The 22,045-nt window shown below is 38.9% G+C and overlaps 1 protein-coding gene across 8 annotated transcripts in view; it reads right to left on the bottom strand.

Annotated features, from left to right (window-relative positions):
• The window catches only part of TBC1D5 (TBC1 domain family member 5), a 452,638-nt gene that overhangs the window by 133,825 nt on the left and 296,768 nt on the right, over positions 1 to 22,045 (bottom strand). For all 8 annotated transcript variants that reach the window (XM_054991058.1, XM_054991057.1, XM_054991065.1 and 5 more), the window contains one exon: positions 21,105 to 21,277. In XM_054991058.1, the coding sequence (XP_054847033.1) occupies positions 21,105 to 21,277 (173 nt within the window). The remainder of the gene's footprint in view (positions 1 to 21,104; positions 21,278 to 22,045) is intronic.

The raw sequence follows: 22,045 nt of genomic DNA, 5'->3' as shown, positions 1-22,045 counted from the left end.
TATCTTCTGAAGAAAGGCAAGAAATAAAGAAAGCTGCCATCCACTTATCCTAGACTTCTTAATTTTTACTTGTTGATTCATGCTAAATTTTTTGAGCCCTCCTACAGAATTATGCTACACTTTGAAATTTAGAAAACATAATACATGATCTCATTTTATCACTAAAAAGACAGTATCACAAGGTTTTCTGACCATAAGAGCAGTGAATAAATGTAAAACAATACCGACCAAATACACATACAAAAACCCTACTGTGCCTTGTCTGTATATTCTCCATGCTCTTTTTATATGCTAACTCAGAATAGTAATTACAGATATTGCAAGTTGACTTCTGTTTTCCAGAACTATGAGTTACACATAAAACATGCCTTTTCATCACAACAATTACCATTAATCAAAACACTGAGAGCTAATACCACTCAAGTCCAACCTACCGCTGTGCCTAGCAATATATCAAACTGTCTGTTGTCAAACACTCTATACAAACTTAAACAGCTTATCACTGCAAATAGCAAAAAAATATGCTTGCTAAGTAAATTTTTTAGTTATACTGCAATCTCAGTAGTCTTTTCTGTCACAAGACTTAATATTAAGCATATCATCCTAGACACACATACTCAAGTCATTACTCCATATTTGTTTATTCTTTTGGTGATGGAGTAACCAGTTTTCATAAATGAGAACTGCGCCAACAAATGCTGATACCACTGATTAATTTATGGCTGTGATTATGAACAACCATCTAAGAAGTAATCTGTACCTGTCTATTGAAAGATATGGACTTATTATATAAGGACTTACTATCAGATTTGCCCCTTGCCAACTTTATTACTAATACAACTGTATTTCATGCTTGGAAACCCCATCTAAATTTTTCCTGCCAAACTTCTAAGATCTCATCATAAAATGGATTAGAAATTGACACATGAGCAACAAGAAACTCAGAAAGCAGTATTTTTAAAAAGTAGCATGAGTATTCAAAGAAAAATGTATATAATGTAGAACCTCAATTAATAAGTGAATCATTCTAAGAGTTTGCTTACATACCTTGCTTTCTCCATTTAGTGAATCATGCTGTTTTCCTTAAAAAGACGTGCACCATCTTTATCTAACACTGGGAAAGTACTTTGTACTAGATTTAAATCAGACCATTTTTGCAAGCAGCTGTCAATGAGACAACTCAAGTTTTGTATGAAGAAGTAGAAGTTAGGCTGGGCATAGCGGAATTTAACAAACAGATCAGGCCTTCATTGCCAGCAAGCTCCATTATGAATTTGTGAGCTTTGTAAGCCAAGCTCCCCCAAGTATAATTAAATTTTTATTTATGTGTTCGTGACTGTTAACTTCATGTTGCCTCTGCTTGTTCCCCCTGCACACACACTCCAATGTGAAATGTCGATCAGTGTTTACAGTGGCAGACTGCACAATGTGGAATTTGTACCTCGGATTAAATGGGACTGCATGTTAAAAAAAACAAAAAACAAAATGTTGCACATGGTTATAAGCAGCCTGCACTCCATCAAGGCAAGAAACAAGAGCTATATGGCAGTCAAAAGGGCACCATACATTGCACTGGCATATTTTATGTTTGCTAGAGCACAGTTTATTACTTGTTTGTACTGTGAGACCAGAACAGCGTCAATATCACAGAAAGATGGCAAAAATTAGGCTCTGCTATGCACATTATGCTCCACTGAAGTCTTTTTATTAATGATCAGGAAAGGGTTTGCAAAGCCATTTTCTTTTTTTAAATTCCTGTATTACCTTCCCTTTTCATTATTTTACATTAACCCTTTTTGTGCTAAGTCAGGTAACATTTGTACGCTCAACACTTTTTTTTTTTGAAACCTTAATCTAAGTAACCGTAGGGGGATCTCTTCTCCCCTTGAAAAACTGCAAATAAAGATGTCAGCTATTGAGTATATTTGTGGCGTCTCCAGCAGCTGCTGTTAAATACCAGCTGGTCTAGCTGATTAAAATTACCTCCGAGTTGGTATTATAAAGATGCCTGGGCAGCATTGCTGTATTAATGGATTATTGAGTGAGCGATGAAAACCTTGGCCAGCTGATGCGTTTTATTACAGATAGGCTTTATGATGTGTAATCACTGTAATTTTTACAACTGGAGAAAATAGGAGGCAGGAAAAAAAGATGACAAAACTCACAGAAACCAGTTTGACTAAATATTTTTGCTATTCTGTTACCTAGCAGTTAGAACGTCATTTCCCTCTTTAAAAACAAAATCTGTGTATTTGTGAATTTAGCTCACATGAATGAGTTCAGTGAATATGAATCTTATTTATCATTCCAAATGCACATATAAGATGCAAAAATTAACCTAACTGTGCATGGATTTCTCTCTTCTGTTACAAAAGTACAAATGGCCATTCTGCAGTCATATAAGTAATGCCCTGTATTTATTTATGTGGTTGGATATACAAATCATAGAAACACACACCTTACTTATCCAAGTGGGCTATATTTTTCATATCAAAATGAATGGTCTTATTTCTCCCTCCTTCCTGTTACCATCCATATAAACACGCTGTGGTGGGTTGCTGTGGTAATCTTACAATGGAAAAAATTTTTGACCTCTGTAATGTACGAACACAGGGTTAAGTGGTGTAATAAAATGTAGTTTATCTGGGGCACATCATGTTAGCAAAGGTCTTGCATTAAAAATCAGTCTTACAGCTTGGTATGAATATCCTACGAAGGTCACAAATCCTTGATCTAAAGCAGTGACACCAACTTTTTGAAGGGGATCCCTGCTTTTAAACTCATTTTGGGACCCACCATAACCAATAGTCAGGGCTTTTTTTCTGGGAAAAGAGGTGCTGGAACTTAGTGAGTTGCCCTCGGAGAAAATGGTCACATGGCTGGCGGCCCCGCTGCCTGATCTCCAGACAGAGGGGAGTTTAGATTGAGCAGCGTGGAGGGAAATCTAAACTCCCCTCTGTCTGGAGATCAGGAGGCGGGGCCACCAGCCATGTGACCATTTTCAAGAGGTTCCGGAACTCCGTTCCACCGTGTTCCAGCTGAAAAAAAGCCCTGCCAATAGTGAAGAGGAAGTGATGACCATTGCCTCCTGCGCTGCTGGTGGCTGGGAGTGAACTAGATTCCTGAGAAGGAATGGAGGTACAAGGGTGAAGGAGAGGAGGAACAGTGGCAGACTGGCTCTCTTCTCCTTTTTGCATAGTTGGGAGGAGGGGCCCCCAAAGCCTTTTCTTCCAGCACAGGAGCTTGAACCTGCAACACAGCAGTGACAGTCACAAGTTGGGTCTTGTCTTGTGCATTCTCTATTGTACTTAAAGCACCAGATCAAAACTTTTTACCTAGGTTTTTAAACAGGAGCAGTTCCAGCTTTTAAAGCTGTTTTTATGGTCTGCTTCTAGCTTGAAGACTGTTTTATAGGTATTATTTTATGTTGCTGTGATGTTAGTTTTGGTGTAGTGGTTAAGAGCGTGAGACTCTAACCTGGAGAGCTGGGTTTGATTCCCCACTCCTCCACTTGAAGCCAGCTGGGTGACCTTGGGCTAGTCACAGTTCTCTGGAGCTCTCTCAGCCCCACCCACCTCACAGGGTGTTTTGTTGTGGGGATAATAATGACATACTTTGTAAACTGCTCTGAGTGGGCATTAAGTTGTCCTGAAGGGTGGTATATAAATTGAATGTTGTTGTTGTTGTTGTTGTTATATTGTGTTGGTTTTACTGATATTTCTTACACTGTCCTTTGGTAACTGTTCATTATTATTTACTTCATTTATACCCTTCCTTTCTTCCCACTTGGGACCCAGAGTGGCTTACATCATTCTTCTCTCCTCCATTTTATCCTTATAACAATGCTGTGGACTAGGTTAGTTTGAAAACATGAGCCTGAACCATGGTCACCTGGTCAGTTTCCACGGCACAGTGGGGATTCAGATGTGGGCCTCCTGAATCCTAGGCCGAATCCACACGGCTCAAATTTGCCGCTATTTTCCCACCATTTATGCACTTCTCAGAGGGCTGTTCACATACTCTTACCTCAATCCCACCATTCTATCATATCTGTTGCGCTGCGCCTCAGACGAGGTTGTCATGCTTTCAAACACTTCTCTTGCACAGTTTTCACCATGGATGTGAACAAATAGAAGCAGTTCCCAAAGAGACCACCCCCTCTGAACCACCCCCACTTCCTTGTTTCTTGCCTTTCAAGAACACTGTCCCTCTTTGCCAAGCAATTCTTATGGTCCCAACTCTGTCTGAGGCATGCCTGCACCCCTGTCCTGTTTATTTTTTTTTTAAAAAACAGGGCATTCCTAGTGCTATTGCGCAATCCCATTCATGAAGATCACCCACAAGCGGTTTGGGAAGTAGCGTTGTAAAAAGTCCGTGGAGGCATCAAGGGGCATTGTCATTTTTTAACAGTAAATAATGGCTGATTCCGCACATGTTGGATAATGCACTTTCAATGCACTTTATCCATCGTTTGAGGTGGATTTTTTGTTCCGCACACGAAAAAATCCGTTCTAAATGATCTATAAAGAGGATTGGAAGTGCATTATCCAACGTGTGCGCAATCACTCAATGTTTCACTGCTGAAGGAGAGCCTAGGTAATTTCTGATAAGTGGACTGTGCCTGCAAAGGTTGACTCTTTCCAGGTTTTTTTAATCTTAATTGCTAAATTGGTCCTTTATGAAAAGTCAGAATGTATTGTATTGCTGTACACTTGAGAGAGAAACCACACAACAGAAGTCAGTCGCATGGTTTTCCTCTTAAGTGGCAAACTGCATATTATGTGGTAATTGGAACCTTACATTAAGACCATCTATGCCTGACACATTGCCAGGATGGTTCATCCAGTAGGGATGCACATGCAGTTGAGTCCAAGGGCACAAGAAGAATGTGAACAGCAAAGCAAGACAATAACCTATGTCCTCATAGGTAAAATGGAATATAATAAAGTTAGATCAGAAAAAGAAAGAAACCTGAAATGCCGTATGTGTATGGAACAGATTAATCCATCACATTGAACAACTGTATCTGTGGAACAGAGTTCTTATGGAAACTAACCATACCACCTGGTTCCAAAACATCTGGAAATCTGTTCCTATATTTTCACTGTTACAGATCATAACATGTTACGATTCAGTATTAGAGGTGGGCACAAACCGTGAAAAAAAGAACCCTGCGATTCTTGGTTTGTTGCATTTCATGAACCACGAACCACAAACTTTCACGAACTGGGGCAAATTCACAAACTGTTCATGATTCGGGGGTTTAAATGCCCCTTTCAATGCTGCTTAGCAGTTGCGCGAAAGGGGCATTTACACCCCCTGATCAGCTGCTTGTTGGGGATCTCCCCAACAAGCAGCTGATCCAAGCCGGTGGGGGTTTAAATGCCCATTTCCATGCTGCTGCCCATGCCGAAGCAGCACAGAAAGGGGCATTTAAACCCCTGGATCAGCTGCTTGTCAGTGAGATCTCCGACAAGCAGCTGATCATTTAAATTGTGGGGCTTGGCTGGCTGGCAGGGAGTTCCCGGCTGGCCAGCCAAGCCTTCCCTGCTATTTAAATGGCTCCGAGCGGTGGGGAAATGGCCATTTAAAGTTTGGGTGGGGCTTGGCTGGCCAGCGGGGAACTCCTGGCCAGCCAGCCAAGCCCCGCTGTTTAAATAGGCATTTCCCCACCACTCAGAGCTGCGGGGAAATGGCCATTTAAACAGCGGGGCTTGGCTAAGAATGTAAAAGGATTTAAATGCCTCACTATTAACAGTATATGTTATTTACTAAGAATGTTTAATGATATACTGAGTATTGTTGTAAGCAAACTATTTTGCTTTTCACAGTCCTGGCTGCTGCAGTCCCTGTGCGTTCCCCCCTATATAACACTTAGTATCCCTGATTGTTGGTTCCCTTTTCTGCTTGACAGGAAAAGCTCCACCTATCAGTTATCAATTTCCTGTCCTCTCTGTTTAAAAGAGGAGTGTATGCTAGGCTTTCATACTTGCGATGCTTTGGAAGTTAAAGGGAGCAATGACAGGGCTGATGCATCTAATGTATTTAGAAGGGATACATGTGTTAAACACACTGTATACTACTGTATACTAATGTATACACAGAGATCTGAACCATTACAATCAGATAGGATAAAGAACCTGAAGTCCTTGTTTGCACCAAATGAATTGGTAATGTCAAATACTTATGCTATATTTTATAGTGCATCAAATACAGGATTTTAAAACACTATTCAGTAACAATTTACAATTAAAATGTATTGGAAAACTGGGAATACTGCCATTTGTTTTTGTTTCTTCGGATGTGTATAGTCCCCATTACTCAAACTGTATGGTTGTTGCCTAGGAGACTGCCTGGAAGCAATATAATTGGATGAGTTTTCAAAGTGATTGTCAGAAATGTGGGCAGAGTTTCAGGTGGAAGATCCATGGTAGCATCATGGCCAAAGTTCAAATTTGTCCTGTAAAAATTACAGTGTTAAAATCTCTTCCTAAGCAGCTCAGATGAGGTGTTCTGCAATCATCATTGGAAAAAGTCACTAAGTAGGCAGGAGTGTGTTTATTTATGTACTGTAGTGGAAGGTTACTAAAAGATCCATTAAGAAAAAGCACTGCATCTTGCAGATGTGCGTAAAACGAAGCATTTGTAATTTAAAGGAAGTGTCATATTAACTGCCTTTTACAAAGCATAAATGGATACACATCAATTTGTTACTTCCCCGTTTTTTTCACCTTGATACCAAAAATACTTAATTTCATTTTCTTAACATTCTCTAGGATGCTTTCCTTTTTCCTTTTCCTTTTGTAGTACTGGTATTTTCAGATTGAAAGGTACAATGATCTCTCATTGATTCAAATTCCTTGAAATTATATAGAGCTTTGACACATTTAAATACAACTAGATCCCGGTAACTGGAAGAGAGCAATCTGCCACAAACTTGAATATAAAAAGTATCTTTAATGCCAAGGCAATTTAATAGTGACCTCTACCTATATTTTCCTTGAAATACGTTTCGTTTGCTTTTCCATGGAATACCATCTTGCCTGCCCCAAGCCATGCAAGCTTAATTGCTTCTTTATAGCTGTGCTGCTTCTTTCTATTGTACATCTTTTAAATAAGCCATGGTCACAATTGTGATAATAATATTCCACGAAATTGCCAATGTGGATTTTCAGGCAAAAGACTGCTCTCCCCACATTTCTGTTTTGGTCAAATTTCTGCTGTTTCTGCAGTTCTGTGTTTGCAAACCCTTTTTCCACATATTGATGGAATCAACGTATTTCCTAAAATTTATAAAAATATTGTTTACTCCTAACTTTATATTGACTTAAGGCTATAAAAAAAATCTAAGAAAAATAAACTGGATTTTGAAGCTCACAGACGAACAATGAAGCTTATCAACAGATATCACTTTCTATAAGTTGTGATTCAGCAGTTATTATATATAAATGTCCTTTCACAAATAATACCAAGTAGCAGAAGTGCCATAAAATGTTGATAACTTAGTAACATAGGATCATATGTGGACTAACGCACACACTTTGGATCTATAAAACTGTCCACTGAGGATGATTTTTAATGGTAATCATATTATAAGTATTAACAAGATTTTTTTCCCAAATATTATTAGCAGTTACATAAATGTGTAACTTTTCCACACCAAGTTCAAAGTGATATTTAATCTGCATAGGCCATTCAATTGAGACTGAACAGATAACAGATAAGCCACTTTGCAGTCTTTTCATTATCTAATATTAAGATATACATGAATCAGAATCTGTAACAATCAGAAGATTTTAAACAACTCTGCATAATAATATGTTAAATGGCAATTAATCTGGTTCTTTACACAGTGGCATTATTGCCACTAAAATGCATTTAAAAGATTATTTTAGGAAAGTTCAAAATGGTGACGAATACACCTGCACATATATACATAAAAATATATTATCTATAGATAATTCATGTGTGAATCCTCCTTGCTTTAACACATGAATAGCTGTCTTAAAGTTTTTTCTGTTAAATTAAAAATGATATGAATACCTTTAGAGACAATGGTTTTGCTTTTAATGTATGGGATATACACAATATATTAAGGATGTTTACCACTGGGTACAATAATGATAATTTTAACAAATTATTCACATTCTTTACGTGGCAGCATTTCAACTGCTAACAGGAAGTATTTTTTTAACAACAGATTTCAATTGCTGTACTGATGTATTGTTTCTAACATATATAAGTAAATATTTTCTTACATACCATTAAATTAGTGGCACATGATAGGCATCAAAACAGAGAGATAATACAGACAGTTAAGTTTTGCAAAGTTTATTTATTGATCTGCAAGAACAATCCCAGTTAAATTACCATAAACCTTAACATCATGACAACTGCTAATCCAGCTAATAGGAATTAAGGGACACAGAAGATACATAATAAGCATCTGGGGGACATGGAATTTATCCCATGAGTGCAGTAAAGGAATAATAATTTAAGAGTGCTGAAGCCCTAGTGCATCATGAAGGTCCTTCCTCACAAGTGACATTAATTGCATAGCCCACAGATGCTTATTATGCATTCTAGATCATGGCAAAGAAAAATATTCATTTAAAATGTAAAGGTTTAATGCTATTTTAAGTACAATGCAACACAGCTGTTTGGTGATGTCACAGGCGAGGCTCAATATTGCAGTTCTGAGGCTCCACTCAGAAGCTCACCATAGGTACAAAAGCACACCTTTAACAGGGAAGGCTACTTTCACAAGTGGAAGATCATCACAACAATGATTCCACACATTCCTGCATAGTGAAAAATGGGAATTATGCCTTCTGACATTCCATTGTTACCTGAAGCTATCTTCAGAGATTCATAGGTCGTTCTACATGCAAAGCCTATGAGGGCAAATTTTTACCAAAATACTAACATCTCTAACAGATTGCTTTAACTATACTAATTATTTATGAAGTTGGAATGCCCCATGATTATGACTTTTGCAGAATTTGTACGTGCTTTTTAACTTGTGCATTTTTAAAAAAACTTTGCTGATGAATTGTTATGCTTTTTGTCCTTGCAACTGCTGTTGCTTTGTTATGTGCCTTGAGACTAAGGGGCAAGGTGGGATATAAATCATTCAAATAAATAAACTACATAAGCAGCCCCTCTGATGGGGGCAGGGCTAAAAGCACATCCAGCACAGTGGTTTTTCTTCATGGGAATGATCTCATATAAACTAACATGAGACATAAACTAACATGAGAAAGAATTCAACCTGCTCCAAAATCAGAGACTGCAGTACCAAGCTACTGTAATAAGATGTAGGACTGGATCAAAAGGCTCATGCTAAGTGAATGTGATTGACTGGAATTACAAAGGTGTGACTGAGTGGAATTTCTGGGGGTCTTAACTGAGTGGAATTACCCTTGCTTAACAGCAGAGTAAATGGATCCTTTCCATATTTAGTTTTCAACAAGGGAATAGCTTTTGCTGGCAGGAAGCCCTAAACCATGTACGACAAAAGCTGGGGTTATGATGATTTGATGGGAGTCAGGCTTGCCAGTTTCCCACTGGTGGTGGTGGAGATTTGACAATGCACTGATGTCACTTGTGAGTGCACAGTGAGTGATGTCAGCGTAATACAAGTGATGTCACTATGTTTCCAGTGAGCGCCCCCCCCCCGGTAAGTCTTCCACGGTTGCTTGCCTTGTGCTCAGACCCTAATGATAGCGGGTTGGTATTTTAACTGTAAAATCTCCATACACACTGCCACTACAACCACAGTCAACATATGTTCGTTATCAATTAATCTAAAAGTAGCCTTAATTCCCCCCAATTTACCCAAATAATCCACAATGTTTGGTATATCTTTACAGCCGGCCTTAAATTTGCCAATAGATAAGAAAAGCAGCTTATTTTTTAATACAGGCTAATTCCATATATAAAATTACTTTTATTCATTGCAACTTCCATCCCAAGATGCCCCACAGCTTTGAACTGAATACAGGAGTTGTTACTCCTAGTAATTGTCTATGTCTTCTGCTTTGTGTGCTACTGGCCTTAAGAAAATCTTGCTCTAACAGAAAAATACTGTAGGTCTGAATACTTTAGCTCGGTTTGACGAAAGCAGGCTTCTCATTAAAGTTTCTATCATTCTGACAGATGTGAAAGGGGATTCCCCCCCCCTCCACAAGATTAATGAAAACTATTGTGTGACTCAACCATTCTAAATGGTAGCACAATTTACGAAACTGCTTTCACAGAGCAGGATTTTTTTCCATTACATATGCTCTTTGTTTACATTGACGTGTGATTATTCAAACCCAACAATACATTCAAAAAATGAACTGACGACAATCGTATAGATCTCAGTTCTATAAAAGGACTGGAATGTATTTCTCAGTTTATAAATATTAAAATTATCCTAAGTATTTATTCTATAAAACAACTTTAAATAAGTTTAAGTGCATTTACACAATATGTCTTCTGTATTAACTCTAATTTTAATATCATCCACATTCTTAACAGGATGTTACTCAACTGTTCTTTTCACCGTGTTTTGTAAAGTTTATTCTTAAATAAGGCAAATGATAAGCTTGTAGTATTTTGGCTGGGAGACTATTATAAACCCTAAAAACCATTACTTTCAGAAAACTTTTTTTTAAAGATCTTAACTTACAATGGCTAGAAGCCATTGATGGAGCTATCCTCCATTAATCTAATTTCCTCTTAATAAGAAATTTCCTCTCTTAATAAGAGTTTGTTAGAAGACAGTCTTAAGGTGTCAAAAAAGGGAACAGAGCACAGGACAGGAAAGAGCATCCTCTAGCTCAAGGCTGTCTAGCATCAACTCTCTAAGCATCTTTGCCCTCTATTCCAGATTCTGCTCAAGTGGGTCTACCACAAAGCTCTGCCTCAGAGTTATGCAGTGATACGAGGCAACTGACTTTTAAGCACACATTTCCATGTTCTCATCTCTTTAAAAAGTTGAGGGAGGCTGGCTGTTATTTAGAAGATCAAATCTCAGGGCAAACATGATACTGATGGTTGGTACCCATTCACAAGGCTCTCTGTGGTGGATATTATGGATCTTTTCTGCTAACTCTCTTCCAATGCAAGAGGCTCTTGATTCAAGGGAATGTGCCCAACATCAGAGAAAGACACCATTAATGAATGGAATGGACTCATGGGAATCAGTTCTCTAACCTTCCTTTCCTTCCTTTCCTGGTACAGCTCTTTTGGCCATAGCCTTAAGCTTGATTCCGCTTTAATGCACAAAGACCAAAATACTAAAACTACTGTTGCCAATAATAGTGATAAAAGAATCTCACTCCAATCACAAAAAAAATCCTAATTTTAGGCTGGATTACTAAAAGGTAGTATGCCAGTGACCTGGTAATGTATGGGTCCTTGTCTTGCAAAAGAAAAGAAAGGCTCTGATTAATATTTGTGAGCTCATTCTTCTCAAGTATCAAAGTAATCCATCTTTGTCTCTCCTTGCTGAAATCTGGGCATTCAGTTACTAGATGAGCCAAATGCCTATCTTCCCTGTATTACAGAAACATTTACATTCTGAAAAGGGAATTTTCAAAAAACGACCATTCATTTCTGGAGTTAGTACAGCATTCAATCTAGCAGCCAAGAAAATATCTTGGTATCAAGGTATTGTCATGGACTTTAAATATGCTGGTAAAGTATCTGGAGGTTTGAGTCCACTACAGGCAAGGAAACAGACCCTTCTTGCTCACTGATTTGTGCTTCTGAAATCTAGCAGCAATAACTGCAACTCTCTAACCTTAAACAACTTCTCACTCAAAATAATGAACTTCCTAACACGGACATGGACTCTGAGAACAGGGCCTGCAATAAACCAAGATGCCAACTCTGTCCCCATATTCACTCCAACAACACAATCACTAGACCTAACTACACTAGTTATACCATCTAAGGTTCATTCACTTATCTTCCAACGTTATACATGCGGTCAAGTGTCAGCAATGCCCTTCCACTCTCTATGTTGGACAAACATTGGACAAACACTACACTCACTATAGCTGCTAATTTCTGCTCTATTCAAACTGCACTTGTACCATTGTATTGTTACATCTTGATTATCCTCTTAGCTTTACCTCTCTGACCTCCTGACTTGGATAAAAAACCTCAAAGATCTCCACTCCTACTTGTATCTAAAGAAAGGGGCTTTGACTCTTGGAAGTTTATACCTTGAAAATCTTGTTGGTCTCTAAGGTATCACTGGACTCAAATCCTATTGTTCTACTGCAGACCAACATGGCCACCTAATGTACTCAACTCAAAACATCATTACACAAATCCTGACACTTTTGAAGTTCAGCAGCAAGTGCTCCTTGAAGGAAGCCACTCCTTAAAAACAGCTGTGGTTACAAATGGCTGGAGCTGCAGAAGCCCCAGCCACTGACCTACCTGAGGGTCCTGATTGAGGCCCATGGGGGTATGGGGGACACGTGATGACTGCCATTATCCCTGAGGCCCAGCAGCTCTTGGCAGCCTCCATAGGGCTGTGCAGACAGCCCTAGATTCAAAATGCCTGGCTGGCCAATCATTGGATGGATAGCTGGGCTTGTAGTGGGCAGGTCCCAGCCAGTGGACCTGAAAGATGCAGGCTTCCCTCTGGTACGGTGGCTGGGTATATATTCAGGAGCCACCCAGGCATTTGGCACTTGGCTTTCAATCAGCTTCTCACCTATCCCTCCCTCTCTGCATTGCTGGTAGTTGGGTTTTTTTCAATTGTTGTCTGGTTCCCAGAATATTAGACCTTGGGTGTTTGTCTTTTACAATTCTGTAACAAGGACTGATGTTTTTGGGTCTGCTATTTTGTTTTTTCCTTGTTTTGTCATAACTTTAGGGAAGGTGATTTTGGCATTGGACAATGGTGGGAAATACAGCCTGCAATCCCCGTTTCCCCTTAATTGTCGATCCCCTTAAGGGATCTTGGGGGTAATGCAGTGATATGCCCAGCTCAGAGGCTGTTGGGGCATACTAACTTTCAGATAACAGGGGATCCACACAGAGGTTTGCATCCATATGGAATCCAATTTACTGTCATCCTGTGCTCCCTCACCCTGCAGCAGGCAGGCTGAGGGGGTGAAAGGGCATCAGCTAGCAGGCAGGTCAGCTGATGTCTGGATCCACAACCCATGTGGTGCCAAGGCTCTATAAGCTTTAAACCAATAAAGTTGTGGATTTTTTGAACTCTCTCAAGTAGTGTCTTCTGTTGCTTTGCCCTTACCCCCCACCCTCTTTTATGCTGGGCCTGCAAACTGTGTCATTATCTGCCATAGGCCATTTCTGTCACATACCTCATTGACTGTAGAGGATCTCTGTCCGCTGGACCATGATAACAGTAGATGTAATCAGAACCCCCAATGCAAGCAGTTTACAGGATCATTTGTCATGGGATCCAGCAAATAAATTGTTGCTTTATTTCCTATGCCATCCCTTACCATTTAGGGGATTGTGAAGAGAACTTTATGTGAACTAAACTGCAAGCTAAATACTTTGCAGCATCCATTTTCATGAATGTGCTATTAGAAATTGCTTTCCTATTGCTTCTCCCTTTAATCCTATACACTGGAGGACCATGTGAAGAAGAATAGCCCTCTAGTTTTTATACATGAATGAGCATTTGATTGCACTCTGATTCTTCATTCCACACTTGAAGGCTGAAATGATTCCTTTTCCCTTCACAGTGTTAAAGTCACTACAACATATTATCCCAATCACATTCTTTTACTTCCTTTGCATTTATCCATGAACGGGGTGCAATAATGTCAATATATTTTTATTGGTTGATTTATGTTACTTATAGTCTGTCTTTCTCATTGAGACTTAAGGTGGATTATACAGTGTAAGTTACTTGTAAATAATTGCATGGAGTGCAATAATGTCACTATATTATACATATCATTAGGTAAAGGTAGCCCCTGTGCAAGCACCGAGTCATTACTGACCCATGGGGGGAACATCACATCATGGTGGTTTGCCATTGCCTTCCCCAGTCATCTACACTTTACCTCCAGGAAACTGGGTATTCATTTTACTGACCTCAGAAGGATGGAAGGCTGAGTCAACCTTGAGTTGGCTACTTGAACCCAGCTTCTGCCAGGATGGAACTCAGGTCGTGAGCAGAGCTTGGGCTGTAGTACTGCAGCTTGCTAGACATGGGCACGAATTGAAATACGAACCAATTTTCGTCACGAAATTGGCCATTTCGTGTGTTGCAAAGCAGTGTTTCATTCTTCCACGGTTTTCATGTTTTTCATGAAATTCACGACATTTTTTGCTTGAATCGTTCGCTTTGTGAACGTTTTGTAATTGCAGACAGTCTGGTGCCGATCCATTAATTCCCTTAATGGGCCCAGACCTTTTGTTGCCATTGGAAACCCCAATCATAGCCCACTTACCCTTGATTGGCAGTTCTCCTAGCCATCTGGAGAGCTTCCATTCTGCCCTATACAGCCAGGAGCTGGGGGGGGGGTCAATCCCCTAGGCAACCAAGGAGGTGGGCCTTCTGTAGCCATGGGAGCACCAATCTCACCCCTCCAAACCCTGTTAGGCAGGTCTATCAGCCTATCATACCCCAGCCTAGTCTCAGGCCTTAGCCTGGCTCTGGGCCCTGGGGCCTAGGCCTTCTCTTTTTTATTTGCTTGTCTTCGTGTCTTCTAAATTCTTTCTCTGCTCTTTTGAGGGCTCACTCTTGCTATTTCCTTTCTTCCTTTGGTTTTGCTTTAGGGCCTCTTGCCCAAGCCCAGTTTCAGGGCCAGTGGCCCTGGCTTTGACGAATCATGAAACTAATGAATCATTTCATGAAACGGGTCAATTTCATGAAAATTTGTGGTTCGTGGTTCATGAAAAATGATGAAACATGAACCTCTCGTTTTGTCGTCCCCCCCCCCCCCGTTTTGTTCCCATGTCTATAGCTTACCACTCTGCGCCATGGGGCTCCCTATACATATTATTATTTTCTTCATTTTCTCCAAATCTTCCTTTATTTTTTCTTAGGGCCAAATTAAATGTGAGAGTCCCATTCTTCATTTCTTAGGGCCAAATTAATTGTGAACGTCCTTTAAAAGCTACTGCAGGGTCGGAGTGGAAATGAACTCCAACATCAACTCCAGTTTGGCTCTTATTGCTCTTTGCAGAATATACTCCTATTTATCAGAATTATATCCTATAGACAGGTTTCCTATTGATGGTCTTTTAAACGGAGTTAAAAGAGAAACTAGCAAAAAGTTTGCTGTTCTATAAATCTGCTTTTTTTACAGATTTGTCAATTAACACATACAGATAGGTTTGTAGGGCAGTAAATTGGTCATGTATACCTTTCCCCCAAACAAAATCATGCCCAGTTTAAACGTTCCCAATTACCAAGCATATTGAATGTTGATTACTAATTACACAAGCACATCCATATATATTGTTGAAATCTTTCAAAAATCATCATCATCAACAACATCATCATTTACAGCTTGTTTTTCTCATTGAGATTCAAGATAAATTATAAAATAGGAAAAACAATTCCGTCGGAAAAATACCCCTCCAATAAACAATAAAACAATAAATAATTCTAGTATGACTAGCAGGGCTTTTTTTCAGCTGGAATGCGGTGGAACGGAGTTCCGGAACCTCTAGAAAATGGTCACATGGCTGGTGGCCCGGCCCATCTAAACTCCCCTCTGTCTGGAGATCAGGAGGCAGGGCTACCAGCCATGTGACCATTTTCTCCGAGGGCAACCCACTGAGTTCCACCACCTCTTTTCCCAGAAAAAAAGCCCTGATGACTAGAATTACAAAATTGGAAAACAGTACAACAAAGAATGTCTAAGACAACAAAAACATCCAAGGCAAGACATTCCATGAAGATGAAAGGGTAGAAGACACTGTAGTAGCAAGGGAGTTAATACATGCAATAAAGAGTGCGATAAACTACAATATTACTTTCCTGAGCTGTTCCATTATATTATGTATCTAGTTCCTTTAAAAATGACCCTTGGAACATTTCTGTTTTGCACATAAGTAAAATAAATAAATACTGAGCTGACCTTTCCTGTAGTTTGAAAACATCAAGACTCTGTGGCATTAATTTCACTTTATAAACAAGGAAAGAGTCACAGTAAAAGCAGCAGAAACACATTGCATTATCTTCTTTGTTGTTCAATAAGGGTCCATGAATTTCATGTAACTCCTATGTACATCTGTTGTTGTTTTTTTTAAATCAAGCATTTAGTATTTTTTTGGTTTCATGCTAGCAATCATATGCGATTATATCTGATTGGTTTAATGGCAGGAACAATTTTTCTGATAACTACTACTACTTCTATTATTACTCCAGAGCTGTGTGAAATTGTAATATTAATTCAAACTATAGAAAAAGCAACCTTATAATTATCTTTAAGCATATTTCTATGATACACTTATCTGGCCCATGTCCTGATCAATACATTAATTTCCAGGTCTTAGGCCATCATTATCTCAAGAGGATGAAGCACCATGTAGATAGAAGCTTACTTAATGAACTTTGTGAAGTTACATACTAAAATGAAAGAGAATGAAAATTAGAAAAGCATCTCTAAACCCATTTTCCTACTGTGTGTTCTGAAACTCAAACCATGACTTCTGTTCTCAGCTGTGGTTTGTTCAAACCATGGCTTGATGGGATGTTTGAATTGATCTTCTATGTTATATTTACCACTAGAGATTGGAAACATATCACTTGTATGCAAAAATAACATGACGAATCTGTATTCTACCTGCACAGCTACTCAGTTCTACTCATTAACATCTCAGCATATAATTAGGAGACAAGAGAATAGAACTCAAATGGATACAACCCATTTTCAACCATTCTTTTATCCCATTTATGTACCCATCTCTTTTTACAACACATTTACAACATAGCAAATTATTGAATCAATTTTAAATCCGTATGTAAGCTAAAGCAGTAAACTGCAAACCACTTTTCAACTGACACAACATCCCTCTCACACAAAAATCCAGGAAATGTGACTGAATTCAGAATATGGATGCCACAAGATATACTGAGAGTCACAAGAAATAAACAGTGTAAGCGCTATAGTTGCTTGGATTCTTTTATTAAATAAATAAATATTAGCCATGGTAGCTCAGTTGAGTTTCCATGTTGAGAGGTTGTGAATGCCCCAATATTTGGGACAAAATCACAAAGCAAAGCTTGTGTTGGGTGGGCTTCCTTGCCGGCAGGCCTGGAGGACACAGTTTTCCTTCTGGTCTGCCTGCTGGAGGAAAAGAGTTACAGAGCCAGCCAGGCTTGAACATTTGGTTCCTGGACCGGCTTCCCATCCATTCCACTCTCATTCTAGGGATTATAGGGTGTTAATAATGGCTCTTGGGTTTAAAAATCTCTACTTTATGCTCTCAGCTATTATATCTCTACCACAACTTTGAGAGCAGTAGGCACTGGGCATGGATTCTTTTGGGGGGAAACCAGGCAACAAGCCCAGTTTTCCCATACTTGGAGATCCTATTAAAAGATCTTGGGTGTGTGGCAGTGCAGGGACAAGCGCAACTGAGGACTGTCGGGGCATGCTCACTCCCAGGTGGCAGGGGGAGCCACACATAGGTTTGCACCCATGTGGAATCCTTCAGCTTGTCATCCCGCAGTTTCCCCCTTCAAGGGGTGGGCTGAAGAGGTGAGGGGCTCATCAGCCAGCAGGCAGGTCAGCCAATGCTTGGATCAGCACCCAGTGTGGAGCCAAGGCTCCATAAACTGTAATCAATAAAGTTGTAGCCTTTGTAATTCCAACAAGTTGTCTGTGTCTTCTGTTGCCTTGCCCTTCACCCCCCCTTGACACTGGACCCACAATCAGAGCACAACCTCAATGCACCTTTGGGAAAAACAGGAATCCTGCAGATAAAAGCCAACTGGAACTGCAGGCCATCTTGGGAACCTTGGGCTTGAGAGGCAGTATATAAATATATTCTGCTAATAAATAGACTTGGCTCCCTGCATTTGTTCACCATCTCCTCAAGATATTTTTTTAAAAATCTGTACACAATGCCTTCCCTTATGTCTGTTATACAAATGTAACTCTCAGTACAAGAAGCAAAGTAGTTTGCAATAATTTCCACAATAACATATTAGATTTAAGGGTCAGAGAAATTAACATTTAATCTAGGACATTAATCATTGTTAGCCTGTATAACTGTACAATTAAACTGAATATTCAATCTGTCAACATTTTAAAGGATTTAATATTTTCGTTCAGAGTTAAAAAAATAGTGGAAACTTTACTGTCTGAAAATATAACATCTTATTGACAAGATAATCCATTTCTACATAGCTTGTTTTAAAAACATAAAAGAACAAAATGATTCAAAATCAAGGCAACAGTGCAAATATTGTAACGATGGTAATTACGTAAAACATCATCATCATCATCATCATCAATAACATTCTATTTATATACTGCTCTTCAGGACAACTTAATGCCCACTCAGAGCACTTTACAAACCATGTTATCAGTATCCTGACAACAAAACACCCTGTGAGGTGGGTGGGGCTGAGAGAGCTCCTCGAAGCTATGACTTACCCAAGGTCACCCAGCTGGCTTCAACTGGAGGAGTAGGGAATCAAACCCGGCTCTCCAGATCAGAGTCCCGCGCTCACAACCACTACACCAAACTGGCTCTCATAGGAGATAATATGTATGTATACATACATGTGAGGAATTGGGGGGGGGGGGTTCAAGAATTTGGAAATCCCACCTGAGCAGGAGGCTTACATCCTCTTGATCTTCCTTTAACTGACTAAACTGTTTTCTATATTCCAAACTCCTTGATCATGATCAGACCTTATTAGTCCCTAGCAGGGAAGGGGAACAATCTCTCTCTCTCTCTTTTATTCATTTACTAACTATCCAATCCTATATAGAATTAACTACAATCTAAGTCAATGGAAGACTTACACTAGAGTAACTCTTTGTTAATTATTTATTTAGAAAATTGTATGCTGCTTCTCTGACCTGAATAGGATTGCACTATAAGTCATGTTTTTATGCATATATGGGGACTACTCTGAGACTCTAGATAGTCTGTGGGTGGCCAGATATTGTTTCTTTCATGATTACAATGGGGAGGGGGGAGTACTGTTAGGAGTGATGATACATGCTGAAAAATTTTTCAAGATTGTATGGGGGAAAAATAAGGGGAAGCAGGAAGAAAGGAGACTCTTCCCTCTCCTCCCAGCATTTGCTGCCATGTGCCTTGATGGAGAGATAAGACAGAGGGCAAGGGAAAGTAACCTCTGTAATAATGCTATCACATGGCATCCAAACAGAAGAGGGGTTTTTTTAGTAGCATTTTTGGGTAGAGTCTCAAAATGTTGAGACTGGAAAGATGGCAATGTTCAGTGGCATTTCTAGGTAAGATATATCAACTATTGACTGTTTGGATGCAGTATGCTGTTTTTCAAGATGGATAACAATAAACGATCATTGTGTTTTGGTCTTTCTTAAAGCTAGGGTTTTATTAATCTTCTGATTTTATACTCTGTGCTATGATTTCACAATGACTATTGAATGTAATCCTAATGACTATTGAATGTAATCCTGTTCTTTGTCTTTTTGGGGAAAATGTCCCAATTGATTCACATTTTCTTATGCTGAATCAAACAGAAGCAACCTGTACATTAAGGAAACCACAAGCCACTCACTACTGGAAATCATTATTCTGCAAAGATGTCTGACAGCACTTGAGGCAAAAATGATTACAATACGCTGACATTTTTTATCCTAGGGCTTTTCTTCCCAAATCACAGCATATAGTTAGATATTACAAACAGAAAAAGCTAGAAAATTTATTGATTGCCATGTTACTTACTATGGTGCATTTTATCTCTTTTGCTGTATTATTAATAAATTACCCCACAAATGTAAGATTCCAAATGAAGTTTTGTTACAGTTACAAAATGCTAACGGATTTCAATCAACTGCATGCTAACCTGCATATAAAGTTTCAAAGGGAAAGGATTACTTTAGTATTTACACCTTATGATTTTGGTTTTCATAATGTACATGTAGCATCTTTTGCTGCAATGTGTTTCATACAGATGGTCATTTTGCTATTTCTCTCTTCTACCTTACTCTTACTAAATTGGTCTCTGTAAAAACAAGCCAGAGCACAGTGGTTTGTAATAGTTTACTTTTAAATAACACTATAAAACTTTGATATGTGTGAGGAAAATGCATTATTTTAAGCTAAACAAGATATACATTACTAGCCATTAACCTAATATAAGGAATGTAATCTATGTTCATTTATATTTGTTAGGGTGCTTTATTTGCAAAATTTTGAATATGAACACTATCTAATAGTTAATGGAGCCATCTGTACTTCTTTGCCGTAGGACAGGCAATGAGCAAGGTGAATTTGTATGCTTCAAAAGAACACAGCTGGCTGATGCTAGAGTATCTTCTCTATACACTACTTACAATTATTTGCCAAGAAATAACTGAAACCAAAAAAAGCTTCACACACTTAAAACTAGTACATTCTCCCCATTTTGGGGGAAAAGTCTGATAATTCCTGCTTGGTTCAGATCTACTAAGTTAATAACATACAAAAAGTAAGAGCTTGTTGTTAAGAAGCCTTGATTTCTATAGTTTCCTAACAACATTTTCCACTCTAAGCCTACTGGGAACTACATGTCCATTACTACACTACAAAACCACTTTAAGAGCAGGCTTATAGAAAGAAACAGGAAAGTAGGTGCGCAAATGATTTTGTTAAATTGAGATTCATGGTCTTCTCTTACAGAGACATCAGTTCCATTACACATTTAGAAATCTCCATGTGAGGGAGGTATGCATGAATCTCATTTTAACACAAGCAGATCTTATTTGCTAGTTCTTCTTGCATAGTTTCCTTGTAACATGTGAAACAGCGATCAGAAGCATGCAATAGTTTATCAAATAAGAGAAGGATTGCACGGCAAATGTATGCACACAATGATGAAAAGGCGTTATTTTCAAAATCATACCTCTCGATTAATTAAATTTATGGTATTTAATAATTCAAACAAGCCAAACACTTACAGTCCATAAATCTGTGGAGCAATCTCTAGCCTGTTCAAATGCATGTAGAGCTCAGTATCATGTTTCTTTAGCAAATGATCTTGAATCTGGTTTACTTTTGCTACAATAGCAATTGATGGACCTAAATCTTGTGGTCTTGCAAATGGAACAGGTGTCATCATTGTGTCTTTATCCTGGAGACAGGACAAAAATATGGAAAATACATAATTAAGTAGGTTACTGGTTAATGTTCCCATAATAAAGTCCACTAGAAGTATCAATATAAATATAGCAATGCGCTTAGCAGCTGAGTTTCCTTGCAGACATTACGAAAGACTCTGCAAGTGTTGTTATGATGATTCCAGGCTACAATACATCCTGACTGTAGGTATTTTTTCAAAATTAAGTACTCAGAAGACACAAAAAATACCCCAATACAAAGAATAACAACAACAACATTTGATTTATATACCGCCCTTCAGAATGACTTAACACCCACTCAGAGCATTTATAAAGTATATTATTATTATCCCCACAGCAACAATCACCCTATGAGGTGGGTGGGGCTGAGAGAGCTCCTAGAAGCTGTGACTGACCCAAGGTCACCCAGCTGGCTTCAAGTGAAAGATTGGGAAACCAAACCCAGGGAGATTAGAGTCCTGCGCAATCACCCCACATTGCAGATGTTATAGGGCACTACAAAATTCAACTTCCCAGTTAAGAGAGAGGAATCTCTATCTATCTAGCCAAAAAGCCGCTTTGGAGAGAAAGGAGGGACAAAATAAACAATTTTTAAATAAATGAATACATTTCAAATTTATCTTGCCTTTCCTTCAAATAGCTCAGGGTGGTGGACACAATTCACATACCCTCCCACAATTTTGTCTCTGCTTGTGAAGGAGCTTAGGCTGAGAGTAAGTAACTGGATCAGTTCCTGATAAAATTCAGGGCTCAGTGGAGAT

Source organism: Eublepharis macularius, chromosome 11, assembly GCF_028583425.1.
Source record: "Eublepharis macularius isolate TG4126 chromosome 11, MPM_Emac_v1.0, whole genome shotgun sequence".
Taxonomy (NCBI): domain Eukaryota; kingdom Metazoa; phylum Chordata; class Lepidosauria; order Squamata; family Eublepharidae; genus Eublepharis; species Eublepharis macularius.
The sequence above is the reverse complement of the archived record's forward strand: the minus strand, read 5'-3'. Positions and strand labels throughout refer to the sequence as shown.